General features: G+C 36.9%; 1 protein-coding gene across 1 annotated transcript in view; it reads right to left on the bottom strand.

The window, feature by feature from the left end:
* Positions 1–19,272, bottom strand: part of C5H4orf17 (chromosome 5 C4orf17 homolog) — a 42,736-nt gene that overhangs the window by 5,973 nt on the left and 17,491 nt on the right. The window contains exon 5 of the mRNA XM_065545266.2: positions 11,109–11,252. Within this exon, the coding sequence (XP_065401338.1) occupies positions 11,109–11,252 (144 nt within the window). The remainder of the gene's footprint in view (positions 1–11,108; positions 11,253–19,272) is intronic.

Below are 19,272 nucleotides of genomic sequence, written 5' to 3'. Positions count from 1 at the left end.
TGTATTCACTTAGCTATACTATAGATATTTTGGACACAAAATATATAAAACAAAATCCACATTTCTTTTCCTAAAACCTGCTCCAAACTTACTTTTCCTCCTGGTTCCCCTGTCTCAATGAACAGCACCAACATACATTAAACTGTCCAAACCAGATGCTGAGATTCATCCTGGACAACTCCCTTGCCCTTTTCTAAAACATAATGTCATACAAATTCAGTAAAGTCTACCTTCTAAATACTTCTTAAATCACTCCTTTTGTCTTCATCCTCATTGTCTTGACCCAGCCTAAAGCAACATCAAATCTGGTTTGAGCTACTGCAACATTCATTCTTTTAGTATTTCTGCTTGAAGTCTTAAATTATTATTAATTTAACAAATATTTGTATTAGTCACTGATCTAGATGCTGAAGATAGAGAAGCAAAATTAAATGGCTGGAAAATCAACTGTCCTGTATTGAACTTTGTTATTATGTTAAGATTTCTGTCTTTGATAATGACATATTCTAAAGAGAGAAAGTTAGATTTGCTCCTAATTTCACAACAAATCAACAACTGTGGCAAAAATGGAAAAAAAAGCCTCATGGTATTTTCTAAACCACTCTGCCTCTATGGATTTTTCATCAATATAGTGATTGCACATCACTCTTAGCTGCTTCTGTCATAGATCACTGATTGATCAACAACATCCTAGATAATATAATTATCCTTTCAGCGAGAGGATGTAGAATATGTCTTCCTGGGAAACCTCCTGCATTCTCTGTTACAGAAACCTACGCAGATGCACAATGAACACAGTAGCTTCCAATCTCTTCAGAAAAACATTTGTTTCTGCAGCTTGGGGCAGGGATGATGACTACACCTGTAAATCAGGCTTCTTGAGTGTCAGAGATATTATAGCTTTTCCAAAGGGTCACAAATCAAGTCTTGATCAGATCTGGAGAAACGGAAAAGTATCCAATGAGTAGATTCTCTCTGTTATTCCACCTGTGGAAGTTTATTGAACTCACTCTTTGGAATCCCTCAAAAAACTTTTCGTCAATGATCTCATGATTTCTAGGGCAAAGAAACCTTAATTCCTCAAGGCAACCCCATGTTTCTTTTGCCATAGTGGTAACTGAAAACCTATATGTAGGGTTCTCTGTATCATCTTGGTAGGCAAAAACTCAGAGCGGACTACCAGAAAGGCTTCTGGAATTGAAAACTTCTCTTCCAACTCCAGAGGATAGGTGCTCAGCATCAGAGATATCCACCATTGTCCAGCAAAGATTCTGGGGATTCCAGCCTTGGTACCTACCATAAAAGTTGTCCTGACATCCTGTCTTTGCAGGACTTTCCAATTCTCATTCCAACAATCATATTTTCCAAAATGGTTCGTGACCTTGAGTTCTGAGTGCCTGTCCTGAACATATTTCATGAAGTGGCATAATGTATATGATTCATATCTTCCCATCTTTATTGGCATTATTCTGTACTCACAAGTCTACGTGCTGTAAGGATGAGTGCAAATTTTAACACATGTGGAAATTCCTTAAACTTGAAATGGAACTTTTTCAATTACTCCCAATAGAGGGAAGCTCCCTGGTCATTAAACCTATTCAATTAGAAATCAAAGTCAAAGATCCATCCTCAGTTTTTGTGTGTTGTGGCTTGAAAGGGAGTGTGCAAAAAACATGGTTCAGCACTTCTTTAACAATATATTTGCCCTCCCAAGTCATAAAAGGTCAGGTCTGGCACGATTTAGTGACTTCGAATCTCTGTAAAGAGTGGTCACAGGGGAAAAAATTGGTGGTATTAATGCATATTACCAGAAGAAACTACCCAAACCAGTCCTGGGATTAGAGATTTGAGTGGCAATGAACTGGATTTCTAAGAAACTGTCTTCTCTGGTCAAAGAAAACTGATTTTGCCAGGTTCTGGAATAGGAGACTTCTATCCTTATGTTTGTCCAAACTTTTTAATTTTTTTAGGTGAAAACCTAGGTGTGAACTATCTGACATTGTTTATGCATATTTATCCCTTAAAAGACATGTTAAATTATTTGTTTGCTGATTATTTAACATTTGAAATGAAGGAGTTACCATTTACTCTGCACATCAGTATTAAACTAAATAATTCCAAATATATTCAGTATCAACTCCAAACATTTAAAGAAGGTGAAACAATGGCCCTTGTTAAAAATTATTATCAAACCTATCAATCCTTGTCTTTTTCTTGGAGTTTTTAGTCTACTTGTCCTTTTGCATAGTTTTGAGTGTACCGTCTTGCTATTTGTTTTTTATTTTTTCCTTCTGTTACTGTTCCCCTTATTCTTTTCTCTGTCTCCTTTTGGATTAATCAAGCATATTTTAATATTCCACTTTATCCTCTCCATTGGCTTTTTAGCTATACTTTTTTTGTTGTTCAAGGGATTAAAATATGCATCCTTAAACTAATATAGTGTTCCTTGAATTAATATTATACCACTTAATGTATAATGTAAGAACCTTGTGAGTTATACTTCCATTTATCTCTCACCTGAACGTTGTGTTATTGTTGTTTTACATTTTACTACTCTGTTTTCTTTATAACCACACTTATCTCCCTCTCCTCTTCCTTTACTTCCAAATGACAGAACTATAAAATGTCAGCTTATCTTTAAATTTTAAGAGCTTTAAAGTGTCATTTCATTGTCTTATGGCTTGCATATTTCTAGTGAGAAGTCACTAGTGAGAAGTCAGCTGTCATTTTCATCATTACAGTCATGCACCATATAACAATGTTTTAGTCAACAGTGGACCACATATACAATGGTGGTCCAATAAGATTATCATACTGTATTTTTACTGTATCTTTTCCTGTTTAGATACACAAATACTTACCATTGTGCTACAATTTCTACAGTATTCAGTATAGTAAAATGTTATATAGGTTTATAGCTCAGGAGCAATCGGCTATACCATATGGCCTAGGTGTGTAGTAGCTGTAACATCTAGGTTCATGTAAGTACACTCTGTGATGTTTATACAACAATGAAACTCTCTGACACATTTCTCAGAATGTATTCCTGTCATTAAGTGATGCATGACTGTATATGTAATATGTCTTTTTTCTCTTGCTGATTTCAAGATATTCTCTTCAGTTTTCTGCAGCTTTATTATGATGTGCCCAGATGTAACTTCTGTGTTTATCTTTCTTGGGTTTTGTAAAGTTTCATTAAATTTAGAAAAATATTAGCTATTAGCTCTTCAAATAATTTTTATGCTCTAATCTCTCTTTCTTCTCCCTCTGAGACTCCAATTGCACATGTGTTAGACCACCCAATATATTCTCACAGGTCAGTAAGGTTTTGTTTACATTTTTTGAAGTCTTTTTACTTTAATTTGGATTTTTTTTATTGCCCTCTCTTTAACTCCACTTATATATTTTTTTCTGCAGTGCCACGTGTGCTGCTAATCACATCCAGTGAAATTTTGGTTTCAAATATTGTACAGTCATGCATTACTTAATGACAAGAACACGTTTTGAGAAATGCATCATTAATGATCCAGTCATTGTGTGGACATCATAGAGTGTGCTTACATAAACCTAGATGATACAACCTACTACACGCTTAGGCTATATGGTATAGCCTATTGTTCCTGGGCTACAAACCTGTACAGCATGTTACTGTACTAAATACTGTAGGCAATTGTAACACATTGGTAAGTATTTGTGTATATAACCACATCTAAACATAGAAAAGGTACAGTAAAGATACCATATTATATACTTATGGTACCACTGTCATATTTATGATCTGTTATTGGTGGAAACATTGTTATGCAGTACATAGCTGTATTTCTCAATTCTAAGGTTTCCTTTTGGTCTCTTTTTAACTTCCATTTCTCTTGAGAGATGCCTCATCTATTCACTCATTATGTCTTTTCTTTCCTAGAAATCCTTGAAAATCTTTAAAAATAATCTCTTTTACAGCCTTTTCTACCAATTTCCACATCTGTGCCATTTCTGTGTCTGTTATTATCAATTCTTTTTTCCTTCTGCTTATGGGTTGTAGTTTGCTGCTCTTTGGGTGTCTAATAACTACTATTTGAGGGACTTTGTATATGCTACATTGTGGAGAGTCTACATTTTGCAACCTGTGGATCAGGAAGTGCCCTCATGAGCCCATGCCACAGGGCTCTGGGCCTGAAACACAGAGCTGTGTGGAGTCTCAGCAGAATAGCCACTCAGGTACACACAGAAACATACTCCAGCTCAGAAATCCTGGCAAGACAGGAAATCTATCTGTGCATATCCCTAGGAAGGGGACTGAATCCAGAGAGCTAAGCAGCATCATTCTGTTTGCCCCACTTACAGGGCTCTCACAAGCTAGGACCCACTGGCTTGGAATTCCAGCCAGCCAATGGCAACAGGCTGGAGACTGCCTGTGATGGGACCAAGTTCCCAGGGGAAGGGGCAGACAGCATCTCTGTGTTTTGGTCAACTCAGCTGTTCTAGCCTGCTGGCTCCAGGGAGTGCAGGCCATCCGGACAGGGAGGAGTCCCCACTAACAAGGCACAGCTGCTGTGCCAGATCATGCCCAGACTGCTTCTTTAAGTGGGATCCCAATCCATTCCTTCTCACTGGGTGGGGCCTCCCTGTGGGAATTTCAGCAACCCCAGCCAGGGTCATATGCACAGAACTCTGATCTCCCCCGGGACAGAGCCCCCCAGGGGGAAGTCCCAGCATTTCAGTTGACTCAGCCATTCCAGCCTGCCAGCTCTGGAAAGTCCAAGTGGTCTGGACGAGGAAGAGATCCCCCCAATCCAGCATACTTGCTCTTCCCAAAAGCAACCAGACTGCTTCTTTAAGTAGGTCCCTGATCCCATTCCTCCTGACCCGGTAATGCCTCCCAATAGAAGCCTCCACACACCTCCTATAGGAGCATTTGAGCCAGCAACAGGTCAGTAGCCCCCTAGGATGGAGATCCCAGAGGAAGGAGCAGGCAGACATCTTTGCTGTCTTGCAGCCTTCACTGGTGATACCTCCAGGTATGGGAAAACTCAAGGCAACCAGGGTCTGGAGCAGACCCCCAACAAACTGCAGCAGCCCTACAGAAGAGTGGCCTGACTGTTAGAAGAAAAACAAACAGAAAACAACAGCAACAAAAAAAAAGGATGCCACAAAAATCCCATTTAAAGGTCAGTAACCTCAAAGATTGAAGGTAGATAAGCCCACAAAGATGAAAATGAATCAACGCAAAAATGCTGAAAACTCAAGAAGCCAGGGTTCTTCTTCTCCTCCAAATGACTGCAACACATCTCAAGCAAGGACACAGAACTGGGCTGAGGCTGAGATGGCTGAATGAGAGAAGTAGGCTTCAGAAGGCGGGTAATAACAAACTTTGCTAAGCTAAAGGAGCATGTTGTAACTTAGTGTAAAGAAGCTAAAAATCATGATAAAACAATACATAAGCCGATAACAAGAATAGCCAGTTTAGAGAGGAACATAACTGACCTGATGGAGCTGAAAAACAAACACAAGAACTTCACAATGTAATGTAATTATAAGTATTAATAGCAGAAAAGACCAAGTAGAGGAAAGAATCTCAGAGCTTGAAGAGCATCTTTCTGAAATAAGACAGGCAGACAAAAATAGAGAAAAAAGAATAAAAAAGAATGAACAAAACCTCCGATAAATGTGGGATTATGTAAGAAGACTGAACTTAAGACTGATTGAAATACCTGCAAGAGATGAGGAGAATGGAACCAGGTTGGAAAACATACTTCAGGATGTCATCTAGGAGAACTTCCCCAAACTAGCAAGACAGGCCAACATTCAAATTCAGGAAATCTGGAGAACCCTAGTAAGATACTCCATGAGAAGATCCACCCTCAGGCACATCATCATCAGATTCTCCAAGGTCAAAATGAAAGAAAAAACATTAAGCGCAGCCAGAGAGAAAGGTCAGGTCACCTACAAAGGGAAGTCCATCAGACTAATACCAGATCTCTCAGTGGAAACCCCACAAGCTAGAAGAAATTGGGAGCCAATATTCAACATTCTTAAAGAAAAGAGTTTCCAACCCAGAATTTCACATCTGGCCAAACTGAGCTCCATAAGCAAAGGAGAAATAAGATGCTTTTTAGACAAGCAAATGCTGAGGGAATTTGTCACCACCAGGCCTGCCTTGCTCCTGAAGGAAGCACTAAATATGGAAAGGAAAACTTTTATCAGCCACTACAAAAACACAGTTAAGTACACAGACCAGTGACACTATGAACCAACCACATAAACAAGTCTGCAAAATAACCAGCTAGCATCATGGTGACAAGATCAAATTCACACATAGCAATACTAACCTTAAATGTAAATGGGCTAAATGCATTAGAGAAATGCAAATCAAAACCACAATGATATACCATCTCACACCAGTCAGAATGGCGATTATTAAAAAGTCAAAAAACAGCAGATGCTGGCGAGGTTGTAGAGAAAAAGGAACAATTTTACACTGTTGGTGGGAGTAAAAATTACTCCCACCATTGTGGAAGGCAGTGTGGTGATTCCTCAATGATCTTGAGGCAGAAATACCATTTAATCCAGCAATCCCATTACTGGGTATATACCCAAAGGAATATAAATTATTTTGTTATATATGCATGCATATGTTCACTGCAGCACTACTCACAATAGCAAAGACATGGAATCAACCTAAATGCCCATCAGTGATAGACTGGATAAAGAAAATGTGATACATGTATGCCATGGAATACTATGCAGCCATAAAAAGGAACAAGATCGTGTCCTTTGCAAGGGCATAGATGGAGGTGGAAGCTGTTATCCTCAGCAACTAATGAAGGAACAGAAAACCAAACACCACATGTTCTCACTTATAAGTGGGAGCTGAACAGTGAGAACATATGGATATATGATGGGGGACAACACACACTGGCACCTGTCAGGGAGTGTTAGGGGAGAAGGAGAGCATCAGGAAGACTAGCCAATGGATGCTGGGCATAATACCTAGGTGATGGGATGATCTGTGCAGCAAACCACCAGGGCATAGGTTTACCTATGTAACAAACCTGCACATCCTGCACATGTACCCCAGAACTTAAAATAAAAGTTGAGGGAAAAAATAGTGTTTTGTTCTTGAACATTATTAATATATTGGCAGGTGAACTTGATGTCCTGAAATTTTATTTTAGGATTTGAGAATCTAGCCTAGAGTAGCCTCTATTGCAGGGCTATTTTTAAGGTGTAATTTTCCGGGGTCTGAATTGAAGTCCTGGTATGTTCTGCAAGGTATCTTCACTCCGGCGAGGTCTTTTCAGGGTTTTTTAGAACTCCAGCAACTCTAAGCTCTGTAATACCTCCCATTAGCTCTCCTTGCCGGGTCTCAGAATCATCCTGTACATGTGAGGCTTCATATTGGACTGAACACTTAATGGTACCCCTAAATTTCTGGAGCTCATTCTCTGCACAGATTTATCTTCTTCAGATCTTACTTTGCAAATTCCAGCCACCTCAGCATCCCCAAATACTAAACTCTGTTTTCTGTACCTAGTGAACTTGCTGCTGTCTGTTCAGACTCCACTTCTCTGTGCCATGATTAGGCATGTGCCCCAGGTAGAAGTCTGGGTTGAATATGGAAATAACCCCAATTGTTTCTCTTCTCTCAATGATCCAATCTGTAGTGTCTGTTGCCTGGTACTTGCAAATCGTTTCTGTATATATTTTGCTGAATTATATAGTTTTTTAAAGCAGGAGGTTAAGCGTTGAATCTAATCTATCATTTTCGAATCAGAGTCCCTTGCTTGCAACTTTGTCACCCCTTATGTTCCCAAATTAATCTGCATATTGTATCCAGAGTAATTTTTCTAAAGTACAGTTCTAACTATGTAATTCTTATACTTACAAAGTAATTCAATATCATTTAGTGCTTAAAATTCTTTACTGGCTTCCCACACCCCTTGGGATGAAATCTGGACACCTTGATAGGGCTTATAGAGTACTACATTATCCAGTCTGTTCTTAAGTCTCCAGCCCCATCTCTTGCCACTTTCTCTATGCACTGTCTGCATCAACCATATTAATTGTTGTTCGTTGTTTTAATTAAGCAATGCTCTCACACCTTAGTCTTAAGATATGAAGGTCACTTGACTGGGAAAGATCTCTTCCATGCTTCTCTTTATCTTCTGATTACATCCTAAACATTCTTTAGGTCCCTTTCTCCTTGAAGGCTCTCTGAGCTACAAAGTCTCCTGGTACGTGTTCTTATAACAGTTGCACTATTACTTCATAAGCTCTATGAATGAAGAAATTGATTATATCCTCATACTCTAGTATTTTGTAGTTTGACATTAAATATTTACAGAATAAATGGATGTGTTTGGTCAACTTTTCTTTTTAAATTTGAGACTCAGTGGGTACATGTGCATGTTTGTTACATGGATATATTGAATAATGCTGAGCTTTGGGCTTCAGTTAATCCACCACGCAAATAGTGAACAGAGTTCCTGATAGTTTTTCCTTCTTTGGTTTCCTTCCTTCCTCCTACCTTTCGGAGTTTCCAGTGTCTATTGTTCCCATCTTTATGTCTACATTTACCCAGTGATTAGCTCCCATTTACTGGTGAGACTATGCAGTATTTGGTTTTCTGTTTCTGTATTCATTGACTTAGAATAATGACCTGTAGCTGCATCCAGGTTGCTGCAAAATGTATTATTGTATATTTTATGGCTGTGTAGTATTCTGTGGTGTATATGTACCACATTTTCTTCATCCAATTCATCACTGATGGGCACTGAGGTTGATTCCATGTCTTTGCTATTGTGAATATTGCTGTGATTAACATGCCAGTGCAGGTGTCTTTTTATCTTTTAGAACTATTTATTTTCCTTTGGGTATATACCCAGTAATGGGATTGTTGGTTTACATGGCAATTCTGTTTGTAGTTCCTTGAGAACTCTCCAAACTGCTTTCAGAGGCTGAACTAATTTATAGTCCCACCAACTGTTTATAAGAGTTTGGCAGACATTTTGGTGTTATGTCTATAAATTCCAGATCTTTGGAAGGAAGGCTTAAAACAAAGTGCTAATAGACATGGAATTATGTTTCTCTTTCCTTTTAAAGTAATAATCATGCAACTGCATACCCTTTCACACATACCCCTGCAAAAGCATTTCCTGATTTCACAGCCCATTTAGAGTTACTCAATGGATAGTAGGAAATTAGAAAATATTCCTGATTTTTTTTTGTAGGAAACATGGAAGAATAGAATACCTCCGAGATGAGCAATATTTCTGGGGCTCTTTTATATAAGCCAAAAAATCTTGATAAAACCTATTTTATCACTTTACTCCCTCTCTGTTCATTTATTTAGCAAATAGTCAACAACGATTTGGCAAAATGCCATTGTCTGTGTGCCAGTTAATATTTTTAAAGTGAAGTGATGAGTGCTAAGAAATCAGTTGTGAATAAGGCAGACAAGATCCCTGCCTTCAAAGAGTTTATACTTTAGTGAGTTTTATATCAACTGATGTCCAGCTAAGTTGATTTTTGTAAAATAGAAGATGCGTTTGAGAGGAGGGCTCTTTCATAGATGCCCAGAAACCCAGCTCTATAGGATCATGCTGGTCTATTGATACGCCCAAGGAAGAATGACAGTCTTACTAAAACTGCCTTCAGATTATGGATTATTTGAGTTGAGAACTATGTATTTAGCTGATTTTCTACAGTTATCCTTTTTATCTTGAGTTGACTTTTCCTTTTAATTTATTTATTCAATATCCAACAAATACTCATCTAACAATTCCTAGGTATCTGGCACTCACCTAGGCACTGAAGATTAAGCAGTAGCAAAGGCAGACAAGTGTGAGATCTTATATGATTTAAATTTTAGTGGGAGTGGGGCGAGGAGAGAGAGAAAATATCGAACCAAATAAATAAGTCTGAACATACATATATAGCATATTTATGCAAAAAATAACAAAGGGTGATGGGATATAGAGTGACTGGTTAGCTACTGTAGATTAGGTTGTTAGAGAAAGTATTTCTGAGTAAGTGATACTTAAACTTAATGAGAAGCTGATCACTGAGCCAATAAAGGGAAAGATAATTCTTAGAGCAAAGCTCTTAAGGTGAGAATGAGAAAATTATAGAAAGATCAAAGTGCCAGGGTGTAGCAGGTGAAACAGTGATTCTGAAGACTGTGTATAATATAAAGTCTTTAGCCAGAATCATCAGGAAATAATGTATAAACATAAGTCAAATATGTAGATACTCTCCCTTCTATACATTTCCTTCTATTCTCCTTCTCAAGTTTAATCATCAGCATGAATTATTACATCAATGTCACTATCATACTCTGGGCTCTACTTTTAAAATACTTCCTTGTTAGGCTTATTCAATAACCATCTCAACAATGTGCTCTGTTATTTGTAATTACAGCTACAGATACTGATTACTTAAACTTCCAATTAGAGTCATCATTACAATCTTTTAACCCTTAGTTCGTTGTAGTGGGACTTAACGGTGGTTCAATATAGAGGTTATCAAAGAGATTAAAAGAAGGAAAAATGGCAGAAGACAAATATCAGCTGACTGATGTATTCTTGATTTTATATCATTCTCAGAAATAACTGTGGCTGGGGAGGGACTTTCAGGAAGCTGATATGACATATTACTATTAATATAACTAAGTTTATAACCCCAGGCAGAGAAAGTTTGAAGACATAGTTTTGCAAAGAAAAGAGGACGAGATGAATGTTGATTAGAGGAATTTATGCTTTAAAATATGAGAAGTAAATGTATAGATTGCAGCAAGACATTAAGAATAGTGCCTCTCAAGTATTAAGATGATAATGAAAGATGGAAAGAATAGGACTGGGTTTGTTTGATAAACACCAGGCTTTTCATTATGTCTGAACCAAAGATTGTGTTAATCTACGAGTGTCAAGATTCCAAGGAAAAGTAAGACTGGAAATGAAAATAGGAGTATGCCTTGGATTTTAGGCTAAGCAGTCTTAAATCAATTCAGTTATCAGTAAGGAATCATTTAAGAGTTTTAAGGATGCTAGTGGTATAAATTTTTTTGTATATTCATGCTGTTTCCAAGTTATGGATTTGATAAACCTGATACTTACTTTTATTTCCTGATCCAGATAGTTTGGTATGCAAATGGTGTTTGCTTTCACATCATTCTTGATACTCGTCATCCCTGAAGAACAGGAGCCAGGAGTAGAGCATGCCTTTGGAGGTGATGGTGGACTTTTGGCCTTAATTTCTTCCTAAATCAAAGGTATAATATAACCAATATACATTTGCACCTATCTATATTTTATATGAAAACTCATTGTAAAATGAATAAGAAATATTGTGGTTAATGAGAGACACATGAAAGTAAAAAAGGTTAGTGTTATCTTAAACTATCAAATATTTATATTTGGAGACAAAACAAATAGTGATATCTTATTAACTTTTGATGAAATCACTTTAAACTCTTGGTCAAATAACAAGATAACAAATTTGTAGTATGCAATGTATAACCTTTTACATCGCAATTCCAAATAACAGCCAACTCATGACATATGAGATTTGCTGTTAAGTTGGGAAGATTTCTCTTTTGTGGCCAGGAAAAGACAGCTGAGAGGTTTTATGCTTTGTCTGTGAAGCAACTACATGACGCAAGTTGCTACCTCCTTGCTCTAAGTAACAGCTAACAGCTGGAGAGTTAGAAAGGCAAACTAAATTTCTTCCCTTGATCAGTTGGAAGGGAAATACAAAGGTTATTTTCTTGTTCTGGGAGGTAAATATACTGTTTGCAATTTTTAAAAATTAAAAGGTTGTGGGAGCTTTAAGTCCATGAAGAGTTACAGAAGCCTTAGATCCATGTGCCTGTTCCAGGAAAGGCTTTCTATCCTTCGAAGTGACTGATTTGTAACAACACATAGAACCTAGTACATAAAGGAGTCAACAACCTGGGATTTTGATGATTGGAATTGATAGAACAATATTAAACTTTATGTTTAGTAAAAATAAAGCTATATTGTATTTGAGGTTTTTTAAAATTATACTTTAAGTTCTAGGGTACGTGTGCACAATGTGCAGGTTTGTTACATATGTATACATGTGTCATGTTGGTGTGCTGCACCCATTAACTCGTCATTTACAATAGGTATATCTCCTAATGCTATCCCTCACCACTCCCCCAACCCCATGACAGGCCCCGGTGTGTGATGTTCCCCTTCCTGTGTCCAAGTGTTCTCATTGTTCAATTCCCACCTATGAGTGAGAACATGTGGTGGTTGGTTTTTTGTCACTGCGATAGTTTGCTGAGAATGATGGTTTCCAGCTTCATCCATGTCCCTACAAAGGACATGAACTCATCCTTTTTTATGGCTGCATAGTATTCCATGGTGTATATGTGCCACATTTTCTTAATTCAGTCTGTCAGTGATGGACATTTGGGTTGGTTCCAAGTCTTTGCTATTGTGAATAGTGCCACAATAAACATATCTGTGCATGTGTCTTTATAGCAGCATGATTTATAATCCTTTGGGTATATACCCAGTAATGGGATGGCTGGGTCAAATGGTATTTCTAGTTCTAGATCCTGGAGGAATCACCACACTGTCTTCCACAATGGTTGAACCGGTTTACAGTCCCACAGTTACACCAACAGTGCAAAAGTGTTCTTATTTATCCACATCCTCTCCAGGACCTGTTGTTGTCTGACTTTTTAATGATTGCCGTTCTAACTGGTGTGAGATGGTATCTCGTTGTGGTTTTGATTTGCATTTCTCTAATGGCCAGTGATGATGAGGATATTTTCCTGTGTCTGTTGGCTGCATAAATGTCTTCTTTTGAGAAATGTCTGTTCATATCCTTTGCCCACTTTTTGATGCTTTTTTTTTTTTTGTAAATTTGTTTGAGTTCTTTGTAGGTTCTGGATATTAGCCTTTTGTCAGATGGATAGATTGCAAAAATTTTCTCCCATTCTGTAGGTCACCTATCCACTCTGATGGTGGTTTCTTTTGCTGTGCAGAAACTCTTTAGTTTCATTAGATCCCATTTGTCAATTTTGGCTTTTTTGCTATTGCTTTTAGTGTTTTAGACATGAAATCCTTGCCCATGCCTATGTGCTGAATGGTATTGCCTAAGTTTTCTTCTAGGATTTTTATGGTTTAAGTCTTTAATCCATCTTGAATTAATTTTTGTATAAGGTGTAAGGAAGGTATCCAGTTTCAGCTTTCTACATATGGCTAGCCAGTTTTTCCAGCATCATTTATTAAGTAGGGAGTCCTTTCCCCATTTCTTGTTTTTGTCATTTTGTCACAGATCAGATGGCTGTAGATGTGTGGTATTATTTCTGAGGCCTCTATTCTGTTCTATTGGTCTGTATCTCTGTTTTGGTACCAGTACCATGCTGTTTTGGTTACTGTGGCCTTTTAGTATAGTTTGAAGTCAGGTAGCATGATGCCTCCAGCGTTGTTCTTTTGACTTAAGATTGTCTTGGCAATGCGGGCTCTTTTTTGGTTCCATTTGAACTTTAAAGTAGTTTTTTCCAATTCTGTGAAGAAAGTCATTGGTAGCTTGATGGGGATGGCATTTAATCTATAAATTACCTTGGGCAGTATGGCCATTTTCATGATATTGATTCTTCCTATCCATGAGCATGGAATGTTCTTCCATTTGTTTGTGTCCTCTTTTATTTCGTTGAACAATGGTTTGTAGTTCTCCTTGAAGAGGTCCTTCACAACCCTTGTAAGTTGGATTCCTAGGTGTTTTATTCTCTGTGAAGCAATTGTAAATGGGAGTTCACTCATGATTTGGCTCTCTGTTTGTCTGTTGTTGGTGTATACAAATGCTTGTGATTTTTGCACATTGATTTTGTATCCTAAGACTTTGCTGAAATTGCTTTTCAGGTTAAGAAGATTTTGGGCTGAGACAATGGGGTTTTCTAAATACACAGTCATGTCATCTGCAAACAGGGACAATTTGATTTCTTCTTTTCCTAACCGAATACCCTTTATTTCTTTCTCCTGCCTGATTGCACTGGCCTGAATTTCCAACACTATGTTGAATAGGAGTGGTGAGAGAGGGCATCCCTATCTTGTGCCAGTTTTCAAAGGGAATGCCTCCAGTTTTTGCCTATTCAGTATGATATTGGCTGTGTTTTTGTCATAAATAGCTCTTATTATTTTGAGATACTTTCCATCGACATCTAATTTGTTGAGCGTTTTTAGCATGAAGGGCTGTTGAATTTTATCAAAGATCTTTTCTGCATCTATTGACATAATCATGTGGCTTTTGTCTCTGGTTCTGTTTATATGCTGGATTACGTTTATTGATTTGCATATGTGGAACCAGCCTTGCATCCCAGGGATGAAGCTCACTTAATCATGGTGGATAAGCTTTTTGATATGCTGCTGGATTCGGTTTGCCAGTATTTTATTGAGGATTTTTGCATCAATGTTCATGAGGGATATTGGTCTAAAATTCTCTTTTTTTGTTGTGTCTATGCCAGGCTTTGGTATCAGGATGATGTTGGCCTCATAAAATGAGTTAGAGAGGATTTTCTCTTTTTCTATTGATTGGAATAGTTTCAGAAGGAATGGTACCAGCTCCTCCTTGTACCTCTGATAGAATTTGGCTGTGAATCCGTCTGGTCCTGGACTATTTTTGGTTGGTAGGCTATTAATTATTGCCTCAATTTTAGAGCCTGTTATTGGTCTATTCAGGGATTCAACTTCTTCCTGGTTTAGTCTTGGGAGGGTGTATGTGTCCAGGAATTTATCCGTTTCTTCTAGATTTTCTAGTTTATTTGCATATAGGTGTTTATAGTATTCTCTGATGGTAGTTTGTATTTCTGTGGGATCAGTGGTGATATCCCCTTTATCATTTTTTATTGAGTCTATTTGATTTTTCTTTCTTTTCTTCTTTATTAGTCTTGCCAGCTGTCTACCAATTTTGTTGATCTTTGCAAAAACCAGCTCCCAGATTCTTTGATTTTTTGGAGGGTTTTTTGTGTCTCTATCTCCTTCAGTTCTGCTCTGTTCTTAGTTGTTTCTTGCCTTCTGCTAGCTTTTGAATGTGTTTGCTCTTGCTTCTCTAGTTCTTTTAATTGTGATGTTAGAGTGTTAATTTCCTGCTTTCTCTTGTGGGCATTTAGTGCTATAAGTTTCCCTCTACACACTGCTTTAAATGTGTCCCAGAGATTCTGGTATGTTGTGTCTTTATTCTCATTGGTTTCAAAGAATATCTTCATGTCTGCCTTCATTTCATTATGTACCCAGTAGTTATTCAGGAGCAAGTTGTTCAGTTTCCATGTAGTTGAGTGGTTTTGAATGAGTTTCTTAATCCTGAGTTCTAGTTTGATTGCACTGTGGTCTGAGAGAGAGTTTGTTATAATTTCTGTTAAGTTTATTATACAGACTTATTTTTGGAAATATAGTAACACATTAAGTCCTTAATGTTGTTAATAGTTCTTAGAAACCGACTTTACATGAGATGATGTATAACAAATCCATTTTATTTTTTTCTCATCAACTGGTATGGTTGGCTCCATGTTCCCTCCCAAATCTCACCTTGAATTGTGATAACCCCCACATGCCACCGATGGGACCTGGTGGAATTAATTGAATCATGAAGTCAGGTTCCCCCATACTTTTTTCATGAAAGTGAGTTCTTGTGAAATCTGATGGCTTTTATAAGTGGCCTCCCCCTTTCCTTGGCTCTCACTTCTCTTGCCTGCTGCCATGTAAGACATGCCAGTTTTGCTTTCTGCTATGATTTAAGTTTCCTGATGCCTCCCTAGCCATGCAGAACTGTGAGTCAATTAAACCTCTTTTCCTTATAAATTACCTAGTCTTGGATATGTCACACAAATAAAGTCCAGCAATTGAGTCATGAGTCAAAGAAGAAATAATAATGAGAATTAGACTGAATTCAGTCTAATTCTCATTTTCACTGAGTTTGAACTCAGTGAAAATGGTATATACAAAAATTGTGAGGGTGGCTAAAGCAATTTTAAGAGGGGAATTTATAGCTTTAAAATACATGTATTAGAAAGATAAAATGACTTGGAAAACGAGCAATAAAATAAAGTATGTAATAGAAAGAGAAAACTAATAACAGCAGATATTAATAAAATAGAAAATATACAACACAGATAATCAAAAATCATGAAAATCAACTCTTCGATATACTAATAAAATCAGTAAACTTATTGAATAAACTTTTGTTGAAAATCATAAACTTCTTTTAATTGAGAAAAACAAAGACACAAATCAACACAACTAATATGTAAAAGGGTACTTCTTACAGAACCAGCAGATATTTTTAAAAGAATATAAGGATATTATGCATAACTTAGTCAATAAATCTGAACATTTAGATTGAATAAACAGTTTTTAGGAAAGAATATATTACCAAAAATTGAATCAAGGAGAAATAGAAAATCTGAACAGTTTTATAACAAAATAGATTTTAAAGCAAAGAATAGTGTCTGGAACGAAGAGAGTAACTTTATAATGATAAAAAGATCATTTTATCAAGAAGATATAGCAAACCTAAACAGTTTTATGCCTAATAAGAGAGCTTTAAAATATGTGATTAAAAACTGGTAGAAATGAAAAGAGAAATTTAGAAATCCACAATTATAATCAGAGATTTCAGCACCTCTCCCTCAATAATTGGCAGAAAAAGTAGCAAATGGGTAAGGCTACAGAACGATGGTCCCCAAATACCTGGACCACAACCTGCTGCACAGCAGAACGTGAGCGGTGGGAGGGCAAGTCGACATTACCGCCTGAGTTCTGCCTCCTGTCAGATCAGCAGCGGCATTAGATTCTCATGGGAGTGCAAACCCTATTGTGAACTGCGCATGCAAGGGATGTAGGTTGTGTGCTCCTTATGAGAATGGAATGCCTGATGATCTGAGGTGGAACAATTTCATCCTGAAACCATTCCCCCCATCCCACCATAGGTCTGTAGAAAAATAGTCTTCCAAAAAAGGTTGGGAGCTGCTGCTACAGAAGACTTGAACAACAGTATCATCTAACTTGACCTAATTGATATTTATATTGCATTCTACCAAACAACAGCAGAGTGAACATTTGTTTCATGGGTACATGAAAAATTTTTTAAGGTCAACAATACTCTAGGCCATATAACAAGTCTCAATACATTTAAAACATTACAAAGTATACAAGGTGTGTTCTCTGACTACAGTGGGATTAAATTGGAATTAATAACACAAAGATATCTGGAAAATCCCCCAAATATTTAGAAAGTAAATAACATGATTTTAAGTAACGAATAGGTGGAAGAAGAAATCAAAAAGGATATCAGGAAGTATTTGGAACATAATGAAAATGAAAATTCAACATAGTAAATTTTGGGGGATGCAGGCAAAGTAATGCTTATAGGAAAAATGTAATAATAAATGCTTATATTGGAAAAAAAAAGTCTCAAATCAATGACCTAAGATTTTAACTTCTATAAAGATAGGAGCCAAAGTCAGTGAAATGGAAACAAAAGCAAAACGATAGAAATACTCAATTAAATGAAATATTGATTCTTTAAAATGGTCAATAAAACTCACAAACCTCTAGCTAGACACATCAGGAAAAAAAGAAGACACAAATTGCCAAAATCAGGGATGAGGAAACAAACATTAAACATTATAAAATAATAAAAGGAATATTTTATGAAAAACTTTACATCAATAAGTCAACAGCTTAGATGAAATGGACATATTCTTTGCAAAATACAAACTACCAATGCTGGCTAAAGAAGAAATAGACAACCCAAATAGCCTATATCTATATATAAAAAAAAAAAAAGAAATTGAATTGGTAGTTAAAAACCTTGACTCAAAGGAAATATCAAGCCTAATATCTTACTGAAGATTTCTACTAAACTTTTAAGGAAGAAATAATATCCGTTCTACATAAAATCTTCCAGAATATTAAAGAGGAATTCCAAACTTATTCTATAAAGCCAGCATTATGCTGATATTTAAACCAGAAAAAGACTTTATAAGAAAACTATAAACAAATATTCCTCATAAACATAGACACAAGAATGCTAACAATATGTTATGAAATTTTAGTATATAACAAGGATAATACATCACGACCAAGGGAGGTTTTTACCAGATGTCCGAGGTTGGTTCAAATTTGAAACGTAGCCAGTGTAATTCACTATATTAACAGGCTAAAAAGCAAAATCATTTGATCATCTCAGCTAGATACTGAAACAGCATTTGGCAAAATACATCTCTCCCCATTTCTGTTAAAACTCTCAGCACACTAGGAACGGAAGGGAACTTTCTCAGTCATATAAAGGGCATCCATGAATAAAGTAAATTAACATAATACTTAATGTTGAAAGTCTGAATGCTTTCCTCCTACAATCAGGTACAAGGCAAGGATGTCTGCTCTTGTCACTTCTATTCAACATTGTACTAGAGATTCTAGCCATTGCAATAAAGCACAATACAGAGATAAACAGCAAGCAGATGTGAAGCTCTAATGGAAAAAATTATAAATTTTTGAAAGACACATCAAAAAAAGAGCAATCCTCAGACTGGAAGGAAATATTTGCAAAAACATGCATGTAACAAAAGATTTAATCTAGAATATATGAAGAACTTTTACAATGTCATAATTAAAAAGTCAACAACCCAATTTTTTTTTCTTTTAGACGGAGTCTTGCTCTGTCACCAGGCTGCAGCGCAGTGGCACAATCTCAGCTCACTGCAATCTCCACCTCCTGGGTTCAAGCAATTCCCCTTCTCAACCTCCCAATAGCTGGAAATACATGTATGCACCACCATGCCCGGCTAATTTTTTTTTTTTTGTATTTTAGTACAGACAGGGTTTCACTATATTGGCCAGGATGGTCTCGATCTCCTGACCTCATGATCCACCCACCTGAGCCTCCCAAAGTGCTGGGATTACAGGCGTGAGCCACTGCACCCAGCCAACAACCCAATTTAAGAAGTGGGCAAAATATCTAACAATATATTTCCTGTGAAAAGATATATACATGACAAGTAAGAATTGGAAAAGATGTCAACCTCATGAGGAAAATGCAAATTAAAACCACAATAAGATACTACTACATACCCACTAGGTTGACTAAAAATAAAAAGACTAACCATTCTAAGTTTGGGGAAGATGTGGAGAAAAGAAAACTCATATGCTGCTGGTGGGAATGTAAAATGGGACAATCATTTTGGAAAACAATTTGGCTATTTCTTAGAAATTTAAACATACAACTACTATAAAACACAGTTATTTC

This window comes from Macaca fascicularis, chromosome 5, assembly GCF_037993035.2.
Source record: "Macaca fascicularis isolate 582-1 chromosome 5, T2T-MFA8v1.1".
Classification (NCBI taxonomy): domain Eukaryota; kingdom Metazoa; phylum Chordata; class Mammalia; order Primates; family Cercopithecidae; genus Macaca; species Macaca fascicularis.
The sequence above is the reverse complement of the archived record's forward strand: the minus strand, read 5'-3'. Positions and strand labels throughout refer to the sequence as shown.